Consider the following 24974-nt stretch of genomic DNA (forward strand, 5'->3'; position numbering starts at 1 on the left):
TTAAATCGTTAATCAGTATTACAGCGACTATCTCATTACACACGAAGACTTGTGAGAGAGGGAGGGAATTCATCAGTTTATGCTTCTCTGCTCGCCTCAGGAATGTCTTTGGAGAAGCATTGACTTTTTCGAAGCACTTTATTCTCCTGGAGGCTCGTCCAACAACTTGGCTCACTCCCCGCAGGACAGGATCTTTGCGTTTATCTCTAGAATAATTCCCCGGCTGAAAAGAAGCTATCATTAATACCGCCCCCCCACACACTCTTGTTTCAGTCTCTCTGGTGGGCGCTCACTTTCCTCAACCCAGGTCTGCTAAGGTAATTACAGCTGGCTCGAACACTTAATCAAGCACCAGCTGGTTTCTTGAAGGTACAGTATCTGCATATGAATTAAATGCATTACATATTGTGAAACCGGAAATTAAAAAAGAAATGATTTAAAACACGACAACAGTACTTCTTTTATGTAAGGTTATTTTATTATGCGGTGGATGTGTTAGTTCTCAAGGTTCAGGTTGAGAGGCTATTGTGGTGGTTTTGGAGAACAGAGGGAGGGGAAGGCACCAGGTCGGTCAGGGAAATGTGGGGTGAGGTTGCCCCAAATCACTGATTCATGGTCAGTTTGGCAGTTTATCCATCTAATGATACAATTCAGAAACAGATCTGGACAGAAATTACATGAGGCACACTCCATTTAAGTTTTTCAGTCCACTTTTGAATCTTTAAATTTTGTTACTACATCTTCACTGCTGTCTACAAAAGGTCTGTTTTAACCTTTTTAACTAATCTGTATGAACGTGACAATGTCTTTAAGTGTGGTTCGTCACCTGAATTTGACATGTTAAGACAATTTATCTAATCTCTGCTTTTGTAAAAAAAAAAAAAAAAGCAGTCAAACACTTAACATTGCTTTAAATCGAGAGCTCCTCGTGTAATTTCTTGCAGTCAACCTGCATGTTGAGTTTCAGTTTTTCATCCAGCTTTGTTTCTAGGGGCAGGAACTGAAGCCAGTGCAGTATTCAAGGGCAACTTCACCCCCGAGAGAGCGGAGGTATCCTGTTGCTGAGGGTGAGTGGAGGCAGTGTGGCAGAGGAATCATGTGATCACAGTAGGGGCAGTGCGTCCGGTCTTCTCCTGGAGCTGAGAGATCTTCAGGGCAATGTCTACCAGGGGGGCCAGCATCACCTGCACAAAGAGACACACAAACACAAAGAGCATATGACTTCCTGTGTGGATCATCCAGCTCTCCACACATCCTCCAATGCCTTTTTATAGCCTTGTATTGACTGCAAGAGTTCAAATGTTTAAGTAACTACACTAGCACATTTAAAGGAATAGTTTGACATTTTCTGAAATGTACTTATTCACGTGCTTGTTGAGAGTTAGAGAAGGTCAATGCAACTCAGCCTATACAGTAAATATGGCCAAAAGCTGCTTAGCTTAACTTCGCACAGAATCTGGAAACTGGGTGAAATTGCTATACTAGCTCTTTCCAAAGGTGAGAAAATTCCCCTATCAACACATCTTAACTCACTAATGAACATGTCTTTTTTGTTTCATCCAGGTGTTAAACTATTTCTTGGCCGGGTACGGTAATTTTCTATACTAGTCCCATCTCCTCAGTGCTGACACAGCTTGGTACTGATAGGTCTGGGTGCACAGATTCTAATTCTACACGCTCTGGCTTGTTTGTATATCTTTAAACCAATCACATCAGTTTGTACAGTGTTACACAAATGGTCAAAAACATGTTAATTAGTGAGCTTACCCATTTCCTGTCTTTATACGAGGCTAAGCTAAGTTAAAGGGCAGCTGGCTGTAGCTCCATACAGTATCTACCATACAGACATGATAGTTGTATCAATCTTCCTGTGTAACTCTCTCCAAGAAAGCAAGTGACAAATTATTCCTTTTATGTAAAAGCCATTTTAAAATATAAAGTTTCAGTAAGATGTTGCAATTTTGTGAAAGAACTGGTCTAAACTGAGTTTCAAATATCTCTGTTTGTCCCAGCCAAACATGAGATCTGCCAAAATAAAATAATTTTCTGACAGCTACTCATCTTCAACAAGGTTTACACTACTGGACCTTTCATAAAGAAAAACCGGGGAAGACTAGATATTGTCGATACACAAAACAACTTCAGTTGGCAGAAATGTGAAATATTTGTCTCAAAGGGCTTCTTCTTTTCTTCTAAACCTGCTTACATCTGAAGTTATCACTCTTGGTATGTAAATCAAACCTACCCAACGTCAGCCAACTGAACCATTAACCCACGGGCCATTTATCTGTCAAGTTATGATTCTGAAGCAATATGTTTCTGCTTATCTGCTCGTTCGTGCTGTGTAAGCTCTGAAGAAGATAAAGGGCTTAAGCAGAACTGTTATCCACTTTTTTTGCTCTTGTCTCGCTTTCTTGTTCTACATCACCTCCCTGTCCTCACCAGTCAAAACGGCTTTATGAAGTGTCGAGCTGGAACTCGCTTTCTTTATTTTTCCCCTGTGCTACGTTTCCTTCTCCTCATACTGGCTCTGATAAGCTGCCATAACTCAAGACTTGGCCAAACATCTCCATCATTTCCCATGTTGGATACAAGTTCTGGAACGTGTTTTTGGAGAGCTCCACCCGATGTTAACTGGCTGTCCTGCAGGATACAGATCATTCTGGCCAGTCTGAATTGTTTTCTGGCCCAAGTGAGCTCACCTTTGACACGGTGGGGTGACAGACTATATTGATATCATTCTTTCTTTCTTCTTATTTTTCATTTTAAAAATGTTCAAGAGAAACTGGTGCCGGTTCCATGAATGTTTATTTTCCCTTGTGATGACTTCACTGTCCAGTATTTCTCTTACTGGATCTAACTGGCTGGAATTACTCCTTAGTGTCCTGACCTGTGGATCCTGGTAAATCTTCTTGGGGTCCTTTTCATAGCTGTCTATGTAGAGCCTAATGGTTGCCCCCGCGCTGCCTGTACCGCTGAGACGGAAGATAATCCTGGAACCATCAGAGAAGATGATCCTGAGGCCCTGAGAGAAACAGGGAGAGACAGGAAAGAGATTTTGATAAATTAAATCATACAGTAACTGGAAAACATGTGGGGTAGAATTAATGAGGTACAATAAAAGTGTTGTACACTGATAGTTATTCATTTACTACAGTCTCTTCTGTATAACTTTACTATGCATTTGAACAAAATTGAATTTGGTTGATGGAATTACTGTCATTTTAAACATGGCTGAAAACTGAAAAACAAATAAAAAACTCACAGATTTTCATCTTAGTAATGATACATGATGGATGCTTTGCAGCCTCTCACCTGGTTTTTGGACACACTTCCGTCCACAGGGTCTGTGTAGGCGAAGTTGTCAGAGATAGAAACCTCATAAGTTTTATCTCCTGAGGAGAACTTCTTTCCTTTGAAGGATGGGTCGAACATGACTGTCTCCAGATCCTTGATCATCTTGTTGGCAGCATCTGAGTCGACCTCCTCGTAGTCGTACCTGGATGTGAAGTTAGACTAGATTAACGCAAAAAATTTAATCTGGTGTCTAACTGGCATCAGACACTTGGTGATTTTTGGTCATAAGATAATTGCTTTGACATAAAGAATTGGAATTATGACTTTCATATTATTTGTTAAGATTTGTAGTTTTTTGCAAAATTTAAAAAAATGTTGATTTGGTCACAACAATCACAGATAAACCTGAAACTTTAGATTAAAGTCTGAGGACAGTTACTGTATATGACTAAACTGGACTGTGTATGCTGCAGTTCTCTTAATTACCACTAGAAGGTGCCAGAGTAGCATTCGAGCAACATACATCCCTGCATTATCCCAGCAGGATAAAAAACATTCTTATCACTGGCAACTACCAGTGCTCCTCTTTTGGGACTAAAGCTCACATTTCATGATCCATTCTACAGGGATCATTCCTGACCTGGTGAAGAAGTTCCTGCCAAACTTCTGCCAGTGATCTTTCATGACGTCTTCCACGCTCTGTTTCCTGGTGGCTAAGATTGACAACCACGCAAGCACCGCCCACAAGCCGTCCTTCTCACGGATATGATCTGAGCCTGGTTGGTAAACAGAGGAAGAAAAGAGGGAATTGAGTGAATAAGCAGTATCGATTTGATTTATTGGAGTTCCAGCAATATAAATATGATGACATTCACTCACCTGTGCCGAAGCTCTCCTCTCCACACAGTGAAAGTTTGCCAGCGTCCATCAGATTCCCAAAGAACTTCCAGCCAGTTGGAGTCTCGTACAGCTGCATCTGCATAGCTTTCGCCACACTGGAAAAAATTGGCACACACAGTAAACCACATGAGAAAACAATCTGTAACTGAAGCGAGTTCAGCACTTTTTCAATTTACCCAAGAAGGAAAACATTAGATTAGCCGTTATTTTGCGTGGTTTTTACTTGTCCAGGGCTCCACTTGTGGGCATACTGCGGGCCAGTCCTTTGACACCAGTCTTCTGGAAGTAAGGGATGCTGGTGATGTTGGCAGCGATGACAGCCACCGAGTCTGAGGGGTTCACGAAAAAGCCATGTTTTCCCAGCACCATGTTACGGTCCTGAGGACAGAGACACAAGAACCAACAGGAGTCAGTCACAAAAAAACAACAGGATATGTGACTCTACAGAATAAGTGTCCTGAGCTGTAAATTATTGTTTTGGCAACAGGAAACTTTAGTTACAGCCCTTCTAAGGGTTTCTTGTGGAAGATACTGAATCCCTATGAATGATATTTTACAACTGATTCTATGTAGAGGCAAATGTGAAATTTTCCACAAAAGAGTATCTCAAAGCTTAAATCAAAATCATGTTGGTACAAAAAAAAGGTGTCATACATTTTGAAGGTAGCCAAAGAATGACAAATTGACAAAGTATGGCTTAATGATTTCAGCAGATTTTCTTATCACACTACCAATCCTGTTATATATTAAAATTCAGTGTGTTCATGAAACATAAGAAAAGTGTCAGGGGAAAAGCTAGAGAGAAACAGCTAACTGAAAACATTCACTGTCCTCATTAAATACTGTGTGCCAAAGTCAAAATGAGTTCAAATCAATCCCACCCCAGGACGCAGGACCATTATTTTGGTGACGGTCTCCATTAAACAGAAAAAAATTAAAAATTTAAACCCAGACCAGAGTTTATTAAATTCATTTTATGTGAGCTGACATCATAGATTCAATTCTCATTCCAGAACCTCACAACTCTGCTCTCACCTCTCCTCAATATACTGTCAAAATCATTTTCAAGTTGACTTACACCATCACCATCAAAGGCGGCTCCAAAGTCATACTCTCCTCCTTTCATGGTGTTGACCAGGTCAGCAGCGTAGGTCAAGTTGGGGTCAGGGTGGTGGCCCCCAAAGTCCTCTTTAGGGACACAGTTGACGGCTGAGTTGGCGGGAGAACCCAGCTCTTCACAGACAATCTTCTTCACGTAAGGACCAACCACTGGGAGGAGAGACAGAGTCTTTAAAAAGGGACCTATACACTTTACTCAAAGACTAGAGGGAGAACACACAAAGAAGAGGCTTGATACTCTATTATTTAATAAAAGAGACTTAACTTGGATAATGGAGAATGCTTTAAATATATACATTTTGACAGTCAGGGACACCAGGTCCAAAACCAGTTTTTGCAATCCAATTTGCTGTCACAAAGGTCTGAAGCTGTGCTGGCCCGTTTCCTACCTCCGTGCATAGCATCCAAGCGGACGTTAATGTGATTGGCTCCAGACAGAAGCTCCTTCAGTGCAGCAAAGTCAAAGATGCCCCTTAGCATCTCAGCATAGGCCTCCACAGAGTCCACAATCTCCACTGAGACAAATAAAAAGGGAAAAAAGAGAACAATTAAGATAGCAGTAGATGTCAAGATAAAGACTTTTGTGTAGCTAACAACATGAATGGATGGATTAAATGTGTCTGGCGGATTTCACAAGTCACCAACTTCATCCCGTCATTGTTTCAGATGATGAGATAATGTTTAAGAGCAGAAATAAGCCGTCGTTAACAAGACAAACCGGTATTTGCCACACATTGCAGGTTCCTGGTATTTATTTCCTGGCAGCAAGGAAATAAATGAACTGTCCTAAACTGTTTCTGTTTCAGGTGAACTCAGGACTCTGCTCTCCATGCCACTTCACCTGTGAGAGGCTTGAAAGTTTCCACTTCAAAGGTCTGTTTGCCGATTTTGGACAGATCCACTTTCAGCTCTGGGCAGATGTGATACTCCTGCAGGGTTTTGCTGATCTCAAATATTTTGTTTGTGATGCCCTCTGGAGCAGGTCCTGAAAACAAAGTAAAAGCCTGGTGAGAAATTATGTATTGAGAGATCGACTGTGGAAACACAGATGATAATGTGGACAAAAAAATAATAGGAATAAATCCCTTTAGTCTGTGAGAACTGGAGCTTATTGGAGCGCACAATCCAGTCTCTATTCACCTCCACTGGAGATATTGTACTTGATGCCAAAGTCTCCATTGGGGCCTCCTGGGTTGTGGCTGGCTGTGAGGATAATGCCACCCACTGCCTTTATCTTGCGGATCACACAGGAGACTGCAGGGGTTGACATGATGCCATTCTGACCAATCACCAGATGGCCAATCTGCAGCAGGGAACAAAGATACACAAGGATTAATGCACACATGCATATACATATAGGGGGAAAAGCAAGTTGAACTGAGGGAAAATGGCAGCTGGACATTATGTAAAGATTTACAGATTTTGATTAAGGCTCTACACATTCTGCTTGGCGATGGTGAACTGATACTTCTTTGAAACAAAAGCCTTTCTCTTGTACCATTCCTTGATTTGAGTGTGGCTGGTAAATCAGGGCCCCATCCCTTTATGATTGTCTATAGCTTTTGTTTTTGCATGTTGCCGGCACAAAGCTACGGAAGCCCTAAAGGGCCACGCATTCATACATTTTATTTCCTCCGTTTTCCCGTGATAACGAGTAAATTTCATTTGTTTTCTCGAGATCTCGATTTATTATCTCGAAATAACAACTGCCGTTTTCCCGAGATAACAGGATAACAAAGTTTCGTTATCTCGAGATCTCGAGAAAATTATCCCGTTATCTCGGGAAAACGGCAGTTGTTATTTCGAGATAATAAATCGAGATCTCGAGAAAACAAATGAAATTAACTCGTTATCACGGGAAAACGGAGGAAATAAAATGTATGAATGCATGGTCCTTTAGGGCTTCTGTACAAAGCAGTCATTAATTAATACACATTAACACATTAATAATCAGAGTGAAAGCTATGATTGGGATACTAACACAAACTGATTTACAATCTATTTACTTTCAGTATTAACGTCACTGCAACCACTGTCAACAGTTTAAAGTCCATTTTAATGACGCCATTGCTTTATACCCTCATCTATCTGGTGCTAAACTGCTTTACAATAAAAAATAAATAAATACAAAAATACAAAAGTTAAAGGTAGTTTTGGGGAAAAACATTTAATCAGATGAGAAAGATCTTCATTGACAGATTTTTTAATGCTAAAACAAACTAACTAAACAAACTCTCTTTGTTTTCATGACTCAATAAACAAACTGACCTTCAAAGGACAATTTCATACTGTTTTACTTTGTTTATATTTGGCGGACCCTGCCACCTTTCTAGGGACCTTAATCCTCTGAGAACAGCTTGTTTATTCAGTTATGTAAAAGATAAATATTTCTAAGGTTGTATTATTACCGTAAATATTGAAATTCTGAGTTTGAATTTCTTCTCCAAAACTACATAGTGCACCCTTAAGGTTAAAAAGTTAAATAGTAGGAAGGCCACGATTACATAACGGCACAATACATGCATCTTGTAGATGACTATTTTTAGAACTGTGTCAAGGAACTCCTATCTAAACATGCAACCGTTTGCTTTGTGTAAACATATGAACAGAAGTGCCTCTGTCTGTGCACATTTGGCAATACCAGTTTCTCCACTGCTTCATTTCCTCACAGCAACCACTTGTGGAGAAACTGCAAAAAACATCAGACATCTTTATGCAACTTCAACCTACTGGCATCGCTGTCCCACCCTGCTGCATTGGTCCTGCATTTACCACTGATTGCTTTGCATTAGCTGCATAAGAAGAGACCTCTCCTGACAGAGGAGGTCACAGATTGAGTCTATACAGCAGACATGATGTCCTGTCCAAACATGATGTCCTGTCCAAACATGATGAGGCTGTCGAATGTTTGCAATAGCATCTACTAAAGTTGGGATAAGGGCATAGGATGGTAAAATCTTTGAGCACCAAATAAAACGGAAAAGTACTACGTGTACCATTCATTCATCCTCCTGCAGCTCCCATCTATGCTACAGACATATGCAGGGCAACGTGACTGGCTGCACGTTGCCTGTCACGCCCCCCTCCAGCCTGCTTCAGTCACATCACAGTGAATGGAGCCAGTGGCATCTCCTCACAGCTCATTATGAAACAACACAATGTTGGGCTAAAATGCCTCTTTTCACAGGGGTCAACCCTGATTTTGCTCATTTGTGCAGACTAAAATTAAGTCATGGTTAAAAGTCCACACTGACAGGCTTTAATATCTTATGCTAAAGGAAAGAAGCTGCCGTTTGCTGGCTGCTTGTTGCGTTAAATGTCAAAGGTAATCGCCTCATGTCCAAGTGGCCTCCTTCATGCACTTCATCCAAAATATCACCGCGGTCAAGCAGGCATTGGAGACCATGCATGAAAATCCAGCTGGGTGCTGAGGACACCTGTCTTTTTAAACATTACGTGAAGGGTGCACTTACATAATGAGAATCATCGAGTTGTTAGCTAGTTTTCATAAAGGCAGTCTTCATCATAGCGTAACGAGTAGAGGCATGAAAACCACCCATTGCTTAATGCTCCCTGACCTGCCAAATGACAGGGGGAAGCTTGCAAGAGCATGTAGTCAACTGTTTTATAACAGTGCATCACTTCCAGTGTTTACTGAACGCGTTTAAACCCAAAACCTGAATGCTAGTGCTAACCAAACCTTTGACCACTCAATTAGCTAACTACAGTATCTTCCGCGAACAATGCCTGTCATGTTATCAGTGATTAATTTGTTTACATTAGTTAAGATAATATATTGTTACTGTTAGCAGTAAGTCACGCGACCTCTACTGGTAGTTTACAGTCTGTCAAGTAGCCACACTAGCCCAGAAATATCACACAGTGTACATCAATGTCGATAAAAAACTGTACTGAAGACTAAAGTTGGCCAAACTTGACAGCTAGCTTACTCTGCTAGCTGACATGCTAACCACCAGGAGTCTGTAGGGCAGTTGGTTGTTTCTTTGCTAACTCAGCTAGCTGACTAGGCAGTTTGCAGTAGTGGTGGACAGTGTTTGCTTTAACTACTGACCCCGTTGGCAGCAGCAATCTGAACGATCAACTGAATCGCGTCTTTCATGAAGAACCTGCCGTCCCCTCCCACCACCAGAGAGGCAGCCTGGCGCTCGGCAGGCTCGATGACAGAGATGGTGCTCTGGATGAAGTTTTCCGCATAGTGCTGGTTCTGCTGAAACACCGTCACCCTCTTCCTCAGACCGCTCGTCCCGGGCTTCTGGTCCGTGTACGGCTTAGTCTTCACTGTCGTTTTCTTCACCATGTTTGACCCCCAGCGAGCACCTCTGGTCGCCCTGTGTGATCCGCTGTGTGGTCCGACGAGGAGGCGACTGCAGTGGCGGAGCAGCCACACGTACACACCGGACAACTCCCCCCGCATGGACCCGCCCCTCTCGGTTTAAAGGGCAAGTGGTGACCACAGAGGGCCGCTTCTCCATCAACATCGGGAGGGTTTCACAGATAACGGTACTTTATCTATACTTGGATGTTGTAAATAAATAGATAGGGCTTAATAATTAAATAAATCACAATTTTGCAGTATGGTAACCTGATGGTGCAACAGGGCCGCAGCCAGGATTTTAGAAGTACTAAGGTGGTGTCCCCCTTGCAACCCCCACCACCCAGAGAAAATGTATTTAAAGTATTTATAAAAAAAACAAACAAGGAAAACAGTCTTAATTCCCCCACTCCCTACACCAGCTTAAAAAAATAAATAAAGAAAGTCATAAGAGATAGTAGTGAAGTGACAGGAAGCAAGTGATTTTTGGGGGGGTTTCAGAATAATCAGCAGACTTTGTGACACGAATGCCATATTTCTACAGTTTTCCTCACGATTGTTGTGCCAAGTCTCAGAGTAAGCTATTCAAAATAGCTATGAAGAGTTTTGAAATCTGATAAGTAGTGGGTGATTTGAGGGGATGAGGAGGAATGTCATCCCCCTTGTTAAACAGCCATCCTCCTCTCCATCCGCCGGTAGTAAAGACAATACAGGCACAGAGGGATTGTTCAGTTTAATATGTTTCTATGATCCTTCAGTAGAGTTAGCACTACCCCTCTCAGTGGGCAATCACTGACGGCTGGTAAGCCCTCAAGTGCATGGATCTGTTACTGTTCTGTTATTTGGTTTCCCAAAATTAAGGTTGAACTGTTGATTAAAGTCTTCTGCACACTGCCAGCAATAATATTCTGGGGAGAAATACTGAAACTCTTGCTTTTGTATTTGTAATTTTGGACTAAAAGTGGTAAAATTCAAAACATATCAAGTCTGAATATACTGGTATTGGTGTTTAATGCCACCATGGGTAAGTTTTGAACTGTAGAATCTTAAGTCCTATAAAAGGAAGAAAAATACAGAAGAGAGCACAACGTCCTCAGTGCTAGTTCTGGTCCAGAAGATGCAAAATAACATTTCCAGATGGACAATCCAAGCAAAACATCCACCCCTGAGCATGGTACTGGGGCCCTTAAAATCTATGGTATTTGACATCGTAGTCTTCACCTTATAGAAATGCCAGTGAAAATAACAGCCATTTCCCAATGATGGATTATATTTATTCATGCTGGAGCAGACGTTTGTAACCTCGAGGTACCAAAGGTCCCTAAATAGATAGAGGGGTCAATGACTGCAGGGCTAGTTGTTCAAAACTTTACACCAGCTAGAAGATCTATCTGCAAATAAATCACAAAGTTACCCATTCAAAATGCTCAGACAGAAAGATAATGCAATACAGAGCTCTATTAGAGTGAGAGAGTGGCCTTCGCAGAGGAAATGTTGTGAAATAGTCTGTTTCAGGCCACGGCTGTTTGTCTGTTGCATCACTGTGTTTGATCACCATAAGCAGAACAAAGTTTAACGTCAGACCTGCCAGTGAGGGGTGTCAAGGATATGTCGCTGCATGTATTTGCATGTAGTTGCATTGACCAATGCCATGCACATACCAACCAAGAGCAGAGTCAACTTACTCTCAGTTCTGTCAGTTTGAAGCATCACATTAACACATAAACCTACATCTTAGTGACATGCGATTTATTCCCTATCCCTATTTTTCTGCTACCAATAATTGATCTGGAAACCTCTTTATTGCATTTTAATTTTGTAACTTTTAAAAGAAAACATTGTGACTGGAATCATACAAAAATAACACAGCATGAAAAAGAAACAACACTAAATCTTTGCAGAATGACAGTCTCAGAAAGTAGATATTTAATTCGGCTGACTGCCACTGAAGCCCCACTGCCCCGAGCAGTCAAGTGTTACTAAACTTCTGTGTTGGCGAAAGGAAGAGCAGACAGGGGCTCCAGACATTAAATACATCTCACATGTCATGTGACATTTAGTGAGCTGGCTCTACTGTTTCAGCAGTGAAAGTCAAAGGGCAAATAATGGTTTGAGAGATAAAAATAGGAGGTCAAGACAGCTCTCAACTGGAAAGGCCAAGGGCAAATAAAGTTTAGACCTGAGCGCTATGCAAAGGAATGCATTTCATTGCCAATCCAAAATCCCCACAGCAGCATACTGTATTAACATTATGGAGAGTGGTGACCAATATCTGCACAGTAACATAGATTTCATTCAGGCTGATACAAACTGAGTGCAAGAACTAAGGTACAGTCCTTTATTTATATGTAAAAGCCGTACCCAGTAAGCACAGGTCAAAAGTTGTCTTGGCTAAAGGCGGACAACATTTGATTTAAAATAAACATAACCACTGTTTCAACAGCATTTAAATGTGTTTTTCAATGTGAAGGACGCCCTAACTACATGTCAGGAGCAGTACTGAAAACCCATTAAAACTACTGTCTTTATTTTATGCATTTCCTCTGAAAACATGATGTTGATGTGGGGCGCAATGAAGCTTTGCATTCAAAGGTGTAAACCACAGACAGATCAGTTGAAAAAAAATTCTGCGATAGAAAATATTTATTTAAATCATATTTACATCTACACGAAGGAAGTGATAAAACAGTCAGATGTTTTTAAAAGTAAAATACATAAAAACACAAGAAAATAAGATCTTACCACGTTTGTTTTGGCCTTTATGATTCTCTGACTGTGCAGTGACATGAAAAGTAGCTAAAATCATCTTTCATTTTATTGTGATTGATGTTTTTGGAGCACCGAAATTTGAAATATTGAATATTAACTTGAATATTCAAATTTTAAATAACACACCATTAGACACATGAGTACACCTTTTTAGTCAGTTGACCACAACAACAGTCTTAATCTAAAGGATAAATTATGAGTAAACAGGTCATTTTGGAAATTTAAATCCATGCATTGTATGCATATAAAATGTTAATTATTGTTAGTGGAATTCTAACATTATTTGTCACACATACACAGGCACAACAAAAAGAGTAACATCCTAATCATCTGTACTTCATGACTACAGTGACCATCTCTGTCTGCCATCACTGGTCACTGAGCTTCTGAAACCCCATTCTTGCAGGTGGACTTGATCGAGCTGCAGGCCACAAGCAGACAGAGGATCTCAGCTGCTGGTCTGATGTATAAGGCTTTACAAAACACACAGGTAGTCTTTAAAAAATGGTTTCTAAAAGTTAAAATGATTAGACAGTGTCCCCTTTGATTCAAGCAGTAACAGTATATAGGATCATTTCTATTCATTATGTATCCTATATGAAACCATTGGTAAACTTTGTCCATCACTTTTCTGTATCACTAGCTAAGGTGGGCTTTGAATTCTAGATGGGAGCACAGCTTTAAGTGCAGGGTAGTATCGTCTCCACACAGTTGTAGGTCCAGTCCTGTCTGTCATTGATGGGCAGGACGTGTTGGCACACCTAGAAGACAGAAAACACATCTTAGTATTAGTATAGTCATTTCATTCCATTGTGCCATCATATCATTTATAATAAAAGCATTTTATTTTTCAGAATTAACGATTAAATTGTACATTTGAATTTAGCAGAATGGATCATTTTTAAAGTCATGGTTTAGGATCTTTTTCTTTTCATAATAACCAAGACAACATTCTCGGGAAGACTTCATACCATCTTCGTCCTGGCCGGCACCTCGACAGCAAACACACTCATTCCTCTGCTGCTGCAGCAGTTCCTGCTCTGCTCATTGTTCACATGGACAGTCACTTTCTGGTTGGTCTGCAACACAATGGTTATTGGTCACTTCACTAATTAGCTTTCTTAACGTGAAATCACAAAATACGCTCGAGTATCAGATACACAAACAGACAAACAGTGCAGATGTGCAGATTATTAGGACTCTGTAGTATAAAACAATGGCCTATTTTATTTTTGCTCATAAAAATGTAATTAATGTGCTTTATTAACATAAAACTAGAAAGAAAAAAACAGATAACATTATCTAATCATCATGCACCAAACTGTTGCTATGTTTGGACACAACTGGAGGTTATGTGGGTGCTGTATGTGTTAACTACTTCCTGCTTATGAATCCACAAGCTGCTAGTGTCTTTGTAGTTGAATTGTAAGGAAATCAGTCAATATAAAACAAAATAAATGACAAATCAACACCTTAATGGAGACTAAGTAAATTGAAGACAAAGGTAACAATTTCTCGTGTTCAGTAGTCTCTTTGTTATCAGCAGATCATTCTTTCTGTGTAGCTCCTGTTGCTATGAGAATCAATACGATGGCTGCATATCAATTACAAACAGGGCGAATGGTCCCTGCAACCATACACTTCAGACAGGGTGTCTAATACAAACCCTGGAGAGTGTTTTCATTACCAGATACTAAAAATAGACTTACATAAACAGCCTGATGTTCTGTGCTCTGAGTAATGCTGTGTAAAATTTGGGAAATAATGAGTTTTTTCTTTCATTCCTTTCATTTTCTTTTATGTAAAGGACCTCATGAAATGATAAAATAGATTATTAACTTACAGTCTTCACTCATTTCAAAGTTAGACTATCACCCCCCTAGTGGTTATTAGGATGCATGGCAACTTGACAATCACATTGAACTAGGAACATTCACTTGCCTCTAAGTAATAAAACTGTGCTTCACATTCATGACACTGTATGGCCTTAATTTTCAGAATGATGCTCTACCTGCACAGTTAGATAATCACATCTACACAAAGTTTGTCATCTACCTTGTTGGCTATGAGGGAGGAGATCCTGTGTTCTCCTCTGTAGGTGTAGACGAAGATGTTGTCATGTCCCCTCAGTGCTTTGGCCCCTGTCCTTGTTGTGATGGACTTCTGGAGGGCCTGGTTCAGAAGCTTGGGGCCTGAGTCCAGACTGAGTGGCTGGATGGATGGCTGAGTGCCTTCACAGTGGACATCTATCTGGAACGGACAAGCCTGACAGAGTGGGGGGGTAAAGGAGTCCATTCAATTAGTTCTCACAATCAGTAGCCTCTATGTGTTTCTCTCAGTATTTGTGTGTATTAACCAGTGCTTTTGTACAGTAAAGCTTTGGTCATTGAAATCAAGTGTATGAAACAGAAATAGACAATTCAGTGGCTTGGCTATAATATACGTTTTAAGTGAGAGCACATGGGTAAACTTACATCTACTAGCTCCAGCATTCGGTTGTAGCCCATGGCTTCCAGGGTGACCCACAGGTCAGCAGGGTCTCCATCTTTCTCTGTGGCCTCCATCAGGTTCAGCTCCATGAAGCCCTGCCGTGTCAGCTGGTTCTTTCTCATATCAAAGTTCTCTGCACACCCAACAAACAAATAATGAAAGCCACAGCTGAGCCCCCGTCTTACATTTTATTTCATCATAATTTTACCTTAAATTTGAGAGTGCAGGGCAATAATGACAATGATTACCTTTGCAGACAGCCCAGGCGTCCTTGTCACATTTCTCTCCACTGGTCCTCAGCTCAAAGAAATTGTACTCCTCCAGACTGAGCAAACCACTTCCATCCATGTCTATCACCTCAAAGATGTCAGACAGCACCTCCCTGTGGCACAGAGGGAGCAGCACAGAGAAATGTCATGCAGGACTGTCCAAATCTGCTTTTCAATCGTGCATCCATCCATTCATTCATTCAACAGCTGTGGAACCTGGATGAACCCGAGGTCTCTCACAAATGTGTTTCAAATCACAGATGCATACAAATACATATATACATGCACACACTCACCTGAGCTCTCTGGTGAGGTCTAGCTCTCCAGTGTCCGTCCTGTAAACAAGCTCTACAGGTTTATTAGAGAGACTCTTTTTGCTTCTTTTTTTTATTTTGCAGCCACTAGTGAAGGGAAGCAGGTAATAAGTCCCAGCATTCAATTCTCCTTTCCAGACATACTTCTGTAGGAACACAGGGTAACAAAGCACATTAAAAACACTGAGCATACCCTGGAATGTAGTGAAATCAAGTGTAAACATCTTTTAGCATTGTTTAGCATCAAAAATGGCTACTACCAGTGGTGGTACCTGAGTAAAGTGAATTTTCACACTTTATACTTCTATTACACTACATTTTAGAGGGACATGTTGTACTTTTTACTTCACTGCAGTCTGGCAGCTTTAGTGACTAGTTACTTTACAGATTAGCATTTCTCAAACCCTTCATGTCTAGTGAAAACCATGTACTGTATCTCCAAATGTTGTTGTTTGGAAATTGATTTTTTTTCTTTCTTTTACTTCTTAAGATAAATAAATTATTAAAAAATCCTCTTGGATTAGCTGGAAATGCATTGTCACAAAGCTGAAGACATGTTTTTTAGAGATGCATAGTTCTCACAGGACAGCAATGCTACAAACATATGATTATCTTATAAACCATGATGCACTGCAGTAGCTTAAACTACCCAGCAGTATATTAAAAAAATTAAAATGAACCTTGAAATTCTACAGCAGCAGCTTTTACTTTCTGATATTTTGAGTAAATTTAGCTGATAATACTTCCATACTTTTACCTAAGTAAGGCTTTGAATGCAGGCCTTTGTGGTATTGCTACTTTGACTTAATTAAATGATCTGAATACTTCTCCAAATAAAAACATCCAGCATTAAAGGGTAAATATTTGACACAAAAAGGATTTTTGGCACTGATTAAAACTGAATATAAGTGTTTTTGTACATGTACATCCCTCAACACACACAAACGTACTTCCTTGTCTTTTGACTCAGTGAAACACACAAATGTTGAGTCTTCTTTGGTTTCGCCAGCTGATGTCACAAAAACAGTCGTGTCCACGGTCATCCATGAGGACGGCTTGTCTGAAAAATAACATAGAGATAACACAAGATGACAGGGTTTTGAATAGATTGATACACACTTTGTTGAAAGAAATAAAAACAAAACTACATATTAAATACAAAACTAACCAATACAAAAACCTTTGATATAACGTATAATATAAAGAATCTAATTTAATTTTAAGAAATGCAGATTTATGCGGTCTTCTCTGAAACCAAAAAAACTTTAGGAGATGTTTTGAACTTTTATCTTTGTCTCTACTAAAACACACACATATAGGAAGGATCTTTCACGACCAACATCAATCCACTATCTGTTATTGCCTGTTCAAATTTTATGAAGTGAACTGTACCCTCTTCATAAATAAGCATACACTGAGCTGGGACACAATCTAAGACATTTCCTATTAAATCTGACCTGGTGCCACACAATGTAAAATACAGTGCAGAGGCAAATATAGGAAGTCAGTTTCCAGTGTGGTCTTTTTGTTTGTGATTCACAATCTGAAAATTACTTGTTTTTTTTTATGTTACAATGTCACAAAAAGCACCTTTTACAACTTCAACTTTACGGTATTCCATTAAAAACAGTGGTGAAGACGGGGTGCAGAAAACAGGCTAGCAAGAAAATTAAATGAATCCTGAGGGACCTAAGTCTAAATCGAGAATCCTTTGGAAGGTGCTGTCCTGTTCCTAGCCTATAATAAAACCCCTGTGGCCAATATAGTTATCACTTTGTAACCATTTTTGTTTATATATAACATAATACAGCACCAGTACCTGGTCTGTGGCTGAGGCTGAGTGGTTGGATGGTTAGGTATACGTTGGTCGTCTGGGGGATATGGAGCTGGTACTGCAGGGAGCTGATACTCCCGTCTTCCTCCAAGAAGAAACAGCCCTTCACATCACTGTGATGCCACTCCTGGAACAATGCAGTGTGACAAATAAAGCTGAATGATAAATAATGATTCCAAAGCCTTAGCAGACCAAGCCCCAGTGTTTTCTATTTTTAAGCCCTTTGAAGCATCATATTCAGTCTATAATGTTATCTGTATCACAATATATTTATTATGTGTGGTCTCCATAGATCCTGACACAACTCCAACAAACTATTTTGCTGCTTGACAACAAAATGCATTAATTCATTCAACAGAAACCAAAACTAATTTGCAGTTCCTATTAAAATGGGGATTGATCTTGTGACAGGGGAAGAATATTTTGGCATGAAAAAGTGAATTAAGCAGTCAATCCTAACAGCGACGTTGCTCACTTGATTAACAGAAACTGCCGTTGTGATAATTACCACTCCAACCTTCGGGGGGCATATTCATTATTACGCAGTTTATGTCAGCTCAGCAGCATGTAAACACTTGTTATACTCATGTCGATCCAGAGGAGGGCAGAAGTGTTACACTGTGTTACTGCTGAAGGCGAAGCGAATCTCCCTCCTGGACCTGATACGGCAAATTGGAGTCCATTTAAGTTTGATAAATACAGCCTTTTCAATCTTGGGCCAGCGGTCATTCAAAACTATCAAGAGGCTACTTAGGCAATATTTATGAATCCTAATATTTCTCTCATTTTGAAATCCTGTTGTTCCTTTTTCTGGCAGCACAACCGAAATGAGGTAATAATTTGAAATTGAACAGGAACATCAAAACAAGGAAGTTTTCCTTCCACTCATTGGAGACACATTAAATGAAAACACAGTTGGTGTGGACACACAGTAAGAGGACACTGAAGGGCCAGGCGGGTCTGGAATAGGCTATATATCCTTTTAGTGGACAAATAAATCACCAAGTTAAACAAAGAAAGTCCCATAAAGACGGAGCATGTCACTCCTGTAGAGAAAAGCCATTTTCTCAAAGTATTTATCTTGGGCTGTGAGAGGCATAAAAGATCAAACCATAACACTTCAGTGGTTTGTCCAGACAATATTAAATGAGGGAAATGGCCATGGGCACCCATCCACTGCTTAAAGACATCAGAATTAATGCCCCCATAGAGAGAGGGTCAGCCTGCAGACTAATACAGGCGCTGTCACCTGCTCCGGCCACAGGGCTGATTTACTGCTACGCGGAGAGGGTCGCAGGACACCAAACCAGCCACAAACACAATCACACATACACACACACAAACAAACACACACACACATTTTAACCCTAACCTTATTTTATGATTCTTATAATTACAACCAACACATAAAAACAAATCCTGAGAATAAAGAATATTCCTCATTGGTTATGTCTGTATTCATGATGACACATTTGCTTCCCACAAGAAACACACACACACACACACACACACACACACACACACACACACACACACACATACACACATTCACCCCTCAACAAAAACACAGCCTACCCTCCACCACCTCCCAATTATCAGCCTGTGGCTATATAGCAGCCAATAAAGCGAGCAGAACTTCCCTCAGAGGTAATCTCTGGACACACATTCTTTCACCTCCATGATGTCTGGCCCTTTCCAATCTCAACACACTGCTCGGACCTGAGAGATGGAGCAGGGGGCTGTTATTTTTATTTATTTATTTTTCTTGCTGTAAAGCAAACCAGCCAAGGTTAAGCCAAAAAGAGTGAAAACAAAGAGTGCAGGATCAATACAGTGTATATCTATCCACCCTGGGCTAAATTCGCCCATCAAAAACACTGGGCAACAGCGACAGTGGGAGAGCAGTGGGGCTGAAAGGTCCTGGCTATCATGGAGCCGTTCACTCGAGCCCCCACAGTGACATTTTCCAGTCAGAGATGGTGATCTTTCAGAATCATAACTTAAGCATGTTGGTTATATGATGATAAGCATAAATTGTAAATGAAATGGATGAATTCTGACTATTTTAAATTAAGAGCTGAAAGATTGAGTCAACAATTTTTTGAACAATTGCTCGTTAAGTTGTTTACTCAAATTGTAAATTGGATATCTTTGATTTTTGGAGTGTTGATTAAAAAAAGGTCATATTTGGTTTTGACATTTCACAAACTAAATGCTCAATCAATTTATTGGAAAAATAATTGACAGGCTAATTGACAACGGAGAAAAGGACATTATCACTAAAGAGATGGTTACCTGTAAGCCTGAGGGCTCTTGTACTTTGCTGGCCTTGGTGCTGCTGGACGTCATAGTGATTGGGTTGGACAGGGACGACCGTCTGCTGCGAGCGGAAGAAGGACGAGAGGATGATCGGCTGTCTGAGACAAATCAGAGAAAAACGTAAAAACTCAATAAAAAAAATGCTAATGAAAAAACACAATGCAAAAACAATACATAAAGATTTTTAATGAATAAATCAAGTTGGCATCTCTTTATATTAGGGTACACATATTAACCATTAACTAGCTGCCTATCAGCAGGCATATTAGTAACTTACTGGCTACTTATTAGTCATTATAAAGCAATTATAAATGCCTAATTCTGTATTACCATATTTTACAACTACTAACCTTTTTAAAGCTGACATCTTCACTGTATTCCGTGAAGCTAAAAATGTTAGTGGGCACTCCGTCTGAAGTGGGTGCACAAGCTTGAGGGTGTAAATACTGTCTTTTTAAATCAATTTCGGGCTTCCAGAGACTTTGTTTGTGCTGGATAGCTGTATGGAGCCATTTCATTTTCTGTTGTTTCCTTGTATCTTTAAACAGACTTCCATCTATTTCAGTTGTTTAGGAGAATGGTGCAATGTTGTTTTGCTGTGAAGCTCCAAAAATGTAGACTACAAATCTTCACCTGACTTTCCATCAGCATAGAGGTGAGTAGATAATGACAAAATGTTCATTTATTAATGATCATTATTCATGTACAACAACTTGCTTACTATCATTTAGCAGTATTTAGGAGGTTATTGAGGGAAAAGTCTTTGAATGGCCCAGCAGTTGAAGAACATGGTAATGCAGAACAAGGCATTAATAAGTGCTTAATGACTAATAAAGAGCAAAAATGCTACTAACATGCTGCTGATACACAACTAGTTGATGGTTAGTATGTGTACCTTAATATAAAGTGTTACCATCGAGTCATAACATTGCTGCAACAGAACAGAAAGCTCAATCGACTGACTGACAGATTAAGTACAGCCCTCCCCTCTCCAAACAGCAAACACACTTTCAAAAGAGAGATGAGGTGCACAACATAATTGACACTGCAATCTGTCTTCTCAGTAAGTCCATTCCAGAGTCAGCTACTGTGCATTTGGGTTCTGAAAAAGTGTGATCTCAAGTTAAACTCGCTTTTAATTAATTACAGAGGCCTTTTAAATCACAAATGGCATAACAGCACCCTCTCAAATCCATTATCTTGCGCAACTTTTTTTCCTCTTGAACACTAATTGAAGCCTGAAAATATCAATTCATTAATGAGCGCTCTGATTGTTTCCAAGTCTGGGAAATCAAGCTGTGAAGTAATGTGATGGGCTTACAAGCAAATTACCGTAGCAGAGAAATAAATAGACCCACTGTCAAGGTATGTGTCATGGATCTATTTTGTATTGATGGCGGTATTTTAATCTAGACGACTAAGTGGTAACTGTTGTGTGAAAGTGGACAAAGATGCACTGAAACGTGGCCTAACAAAAGCTTCAATGTGAGTTTATACTGAATGTGAATTTATAGCAAGTGTTGCCCAGGACAAGTGCTGGAAGAAACTGCAAGAGTTGAACAAAATAGACCAATTATCAGAGAAACACTGTGACAGTTCATCAATTGACCTAACTGTTTGCCAAAACATGTAAGTAACAAAATACCTGATGCATAATAAATCAGTATCTCATCAATTATTTGTAAAATAATTAGCAAAAATTGCCCATGTCCCATACAGTTCTAACATATTTCTCAGGGTAGTAGTAGTTTATACTGACAAATGTGGGACCAAATGAGCAGTCAAAACTGTTTTTGAGCTCCAACAATAACCCATTCAACACATGCGCTCACATCTCATCTCGTGCCAGAGTCTTGTTAAAATGTAGCGGGTATAAATCAATACGTGGGAGAAGCACAATAATGTGATAATCCAGACAACTATGTGGGAGCTCATTTGTTTTTGCAGTGGTGGTCGAGCGGGCCCTCCTCTCGACCACCGTCTAATCCCTCATCAGCTCCCCAGTGAGAAGTGGTGGAATCCTCCAAATCAATAACATGAACATGGACTGACCACTTAAATCAACCCCATCTATCTTCCCACTGTGGGCCTGTCCCTGGCTCGCTCATCCAGAATCTCTGTTCTTCTCTTTCCTCAAAATGCTGGTTTTAAAGTGCGAAGAAGTGGATTTTTTTTACATCCACCTTTAACTAGGTGAAGGTGCTGTCTTCTACAGAAAAAACTCTGTGGTTCATTATCCTTGGTTGCAGATGGGTGAAGCTCGACTTGATGCCAGTCCTTGTTTGTTTAAGCTGTGAAAACATAGTTCTGGCAAGAGCTCTAACTCAGCAGCCATAGTTGAAAGGCAGCGTTTTTCATCAGAGCAGATGGAGCTTTTGTCAATCTCTTAATGGCAGAAATGATTACCCAAATCACAACACTTTACAGTCTCCTCCCTCCAAACACGCTGCCCTAATTGTGCGGCTATTATGATGTATGGCCTGTCTTAATGAGGTGATTTGTCACAGGGGGAGTGAAAAATCGATCAATAACAGAGCTATTATTTATTCATCAAAACTAATCGGTGAGGCGTATAGGGGCAAGCAGTGTGTACTGGTGTGCAACTATAAATTGGAATCAGAAGTATACTTGGTGTGCAGTTTCCATTGGCTGCTACTTTGGAGCTGGAGATGGTGTTTCACAAACTGACATTATGTTTAGGAGACGTACACCAGGACAATGTGAGCATTTTCAAGCAAGTCTTATATTTTTCTCAATATCAGTATCTTGTCCCCCCCTTCTCTTGTTTTTTTCTTTTGAATGTTTGTTAATTCATACTTCAGACGTTGATGTTTGAATCAGACTCCATAAAATATGGTAAGAGGTTAGATATAAATATGCTTCAATGTTATTTTTTATGTGAAAGTCTTTCCGATGGTAGGAAATGTGGATTTTTTTTCTCTCTCATTTTTTCCCCCTCAAAAGTACATTTTCCCTTGTGGAATTGCTATTCGTGTTTTAAACTTTCAATAAATATGTATAACAAGAAAACAAAACATGCATTACATACTTAACTGTTATATTGGCTCAGTTGTATGTTAGATTCTTCTTGGATGTCACATGTTTTACCTTTCTTGAGTGTCGTATCTGAGTCTGTCCTTGGTGTTTCTGGAGGCTGAGGCAGAGTTGCTGCCGCCTGTGATGCTGCTGCTGCTGCTGCTGCTGCTGCTGATGACACGGAGCTCTTCGGAGGGCTGTATGACTGACTGCCAAAGTTCTGTCTCTTCAGCTTGGCATTAGCCTCAAGCCTCTCCAAAAGAGCCATCTGACACTGCTCCACTGTAGACACAAGCAATCTGCAGAACTGACAGCAACAGGAAACCAGTAGTAAGACGCTGATACATGAGGATGTTCTAGGGTCAGAAATGCTTATGTCTTGGATGGAGGTAAGGATATGACAAGAAATAAGGACTTTTCTTTGCCATTTGCATCACTGACTCTGCATTTTATGTGAACTTTATTCAACTTTAAAGATAAACGTTTTGTACAAATGATCCACAAGAAAAGTTATTTTATCCTTAACTGTGGTGCATTTGAACTGGTTCAGAACAATACAGATGGAAGGGTGGCACTCAATCCCATTGACCATTTTTGGTATAATTTTACTTTTTCTAAAAGTTTTTCCCCCCGACTGTTTGGGATAGAAGCCTTAGTTCTGAGGCTTTGCTAGTTTAAATAGCTGATACTTAAAGATGGGAAATATGTATTTAAAATACACTTACATGTGTTTTCTATACAGCTACATGGTAACACGGTCAGTAAGAAAGAATAGAAGTCACTTCATACTTGTCTTAACTTACTTCTGCATAGTCCAGTTTCCCATCTTTGTTGACGTCAAGTAATGAGAAAATAGCATTCACCTCTTCAATGGTCATTTTCTCGCCTCTCTGGAAGATTCAACATATTTTCTAATTAGGCAGTCTACATCTGTAATACAACAGTTGTTGAGGTACAGTAATTCAGTTGTCTGAATACAGTGCATCACACAGTTCCCTCAAAACTAAACCTAAACATGAACCTAAAACAATAAGAATACAAAATCTTTTAGGCAACTCACAGTGGTGAGGGCCTTCTCCAGTTCACTGTGTGAGATGTAGCCATCTCCGTTCACATCCATCTTTTTGAAGCTTCTCAGCAGCTCGGTCTCCTCAGTCTTCTTCTCACACTTGAGAATCTCACAGAAGTCGTCAAAGTTCAGTTTGAATGTTGTCGAGGTCCAGTATTTACTGAGAGTTGCATGGGATGGATTCCTACCAGCCTGCTGGAGAGCTAAATAGGAAAGAACATTGAGTCTACAAGTAGCAACAGCTGATGACAGCAAATGTGGCAGGACTTCTAATGGCTTTTCTGACATACCTTTTAAATGTCAGGTACATTTTTGAAACATGTAATATATTGTGTTTTTGCAAATTGTAACATCTGTACCACTGATTATAACAAAAGTCAACATACACTTCCCCTCTTGTATTTCCCCTTAAGTAGCTTCAGAGGTAAAGAGGCAAGATTCCATGTTTTTATTCTGTAAAAGAGAAATGCTCTAAATGTCTTGTGCATCACTTTATCACATTTTATATTTTTGGAAACTCTGGAATCATCACTAGATGTTCTCGCGGACTGATCCATGTATACTGTAGATGCACGGCATCGTGTTCCGAATAACCACGAGCAGGTAATAGGGGTGTAAGAGTTTAACGGGAAATGGCACATAAAATTCTCTAGTGAGCAAACTATTTAGCCTAGTTAATACTTTGACATTAGCTTACCACGACATAACTGCTGTTTCGAAGCGATATTCGTCAAACTAGATCTGAACACAGCTAAGTATGCGGCTCTGCAGTGCATGTAGAAAGCCTCCTCTTCATCAGAAGGACGGGGTGACTCTTGAAAAGACATCTTTGGAAGAAGATATCGACCTGGTTACCGTTAGCTAGCACTCTCCAGCTATGAAATCAGACGACGGCCAACACGGCAGCTAACTCAGACTAAATTATGTTATTTGTAATTTTTCGTGACACTTTACAATCACCCGAACGCATGCAAAGGTGCATTTTATTCGTTAAAATTCGCGTTAGCAATGACACTGAAACACTGTTGCTATCTGCTGTCTGTTGCTAGGTAAACAAAAACCCATCTGTGTTCACCTAAAACGACACGGAAGAAACAAACGTTAACCTTTCCCGTTGCTTAAAAACTAATGTGATGCTGTATGGCATCTCTGTGTAATATAGATAATGTTAATGTTTAAAATATAAATAAGGATTTATTTTTTTATTCAGACTGTTTGTTGCGTG

The 24974-nt window shown here is 40.0% G+C and overlaps 2 protein-coding genes across 2 annotated transcripts; both read right to left on the reverse strand.

Annotated features, from left to right (window-relative positions):
- Nucleotides 1-456: 456 nt before the first annotated feature.
- On the reverse strand, nucleotides 457-9756 carry pgm1 (phosphoglucomutase 1). The gene is made up of 11 exons (XM_073476736.1): nucleotides 9389-9756; nucleotides 6457-6619; nucleotides 6158-6301; nucleotides 5706-5831; nucleotides 5276-5466; nucleotides 4421-4575; nucleotides 4177-4292; nucleotides 3938-4073; nucleotides 3316-3499; nucleotides 2891-3025; nucleotides 457-1184 (listed from the first exon to the last, which is right to left on the reverse strand). Exons 1-11 carry the CDS (start codon nucleotides 9749-9751, stop codon nucleotides 1095-1097), a joined length of 1803 nt encoding a protein of 600 aa, XP_073332837.1. The 5' UTR covers nucleotides 9752-9756; the 3' UTR covers nucleotides 457-1094.
- A 2540-nt stretch (nucleotides 9757-12296) lies between these two features.
- On the reverse strand, nucleotides 12297-24753 carry efcab7 (EF-hand calcium binding domain 7). The gene is made up of 13 exons (XM_073476735.1): nucleotides 24447-24753; nucleotides 23741-23952; nucleotides 23484-23570; nucleotides 22753-22987; nucleotides 19621-19742; nucleotides 17311-17452; nucleotides 16442-16551; nucleotides 15474-15637; nucleotides 15157-15290; nucleotides 14893-15041; nucleotides 14474-14683; nucleotides 13390-13497; nucleotides 12297-13179 (listed from the first exon to the last, which is right to left on the reverse strand). Exons 1-13 carry the CDS (start codon nucleotides 24574-24576, stop codon nucleotides 13099-13101), a joined length of 1884 nt encoding a protein of 627 aa, XP_073332836.1. The 5' UTR covers nucleotides 24577-24753; the 3' UTR covers nucleotides 12297-13098.
- Nucleotides 24754-24974: the final 221 nt, after the last annotated feature.

Source organism: Pagrus major, chromosome 11 (assembly GCF_040436345.1).
Source record: "Pagrus major chromosome 11, Pma_NU_1.0".
Taxonomy (NCBI): Eukaryota; Metazoa; Chordata; class Actinopteri; order Spariformes; family Sparidae; genus Pagrus; species Pagrus major.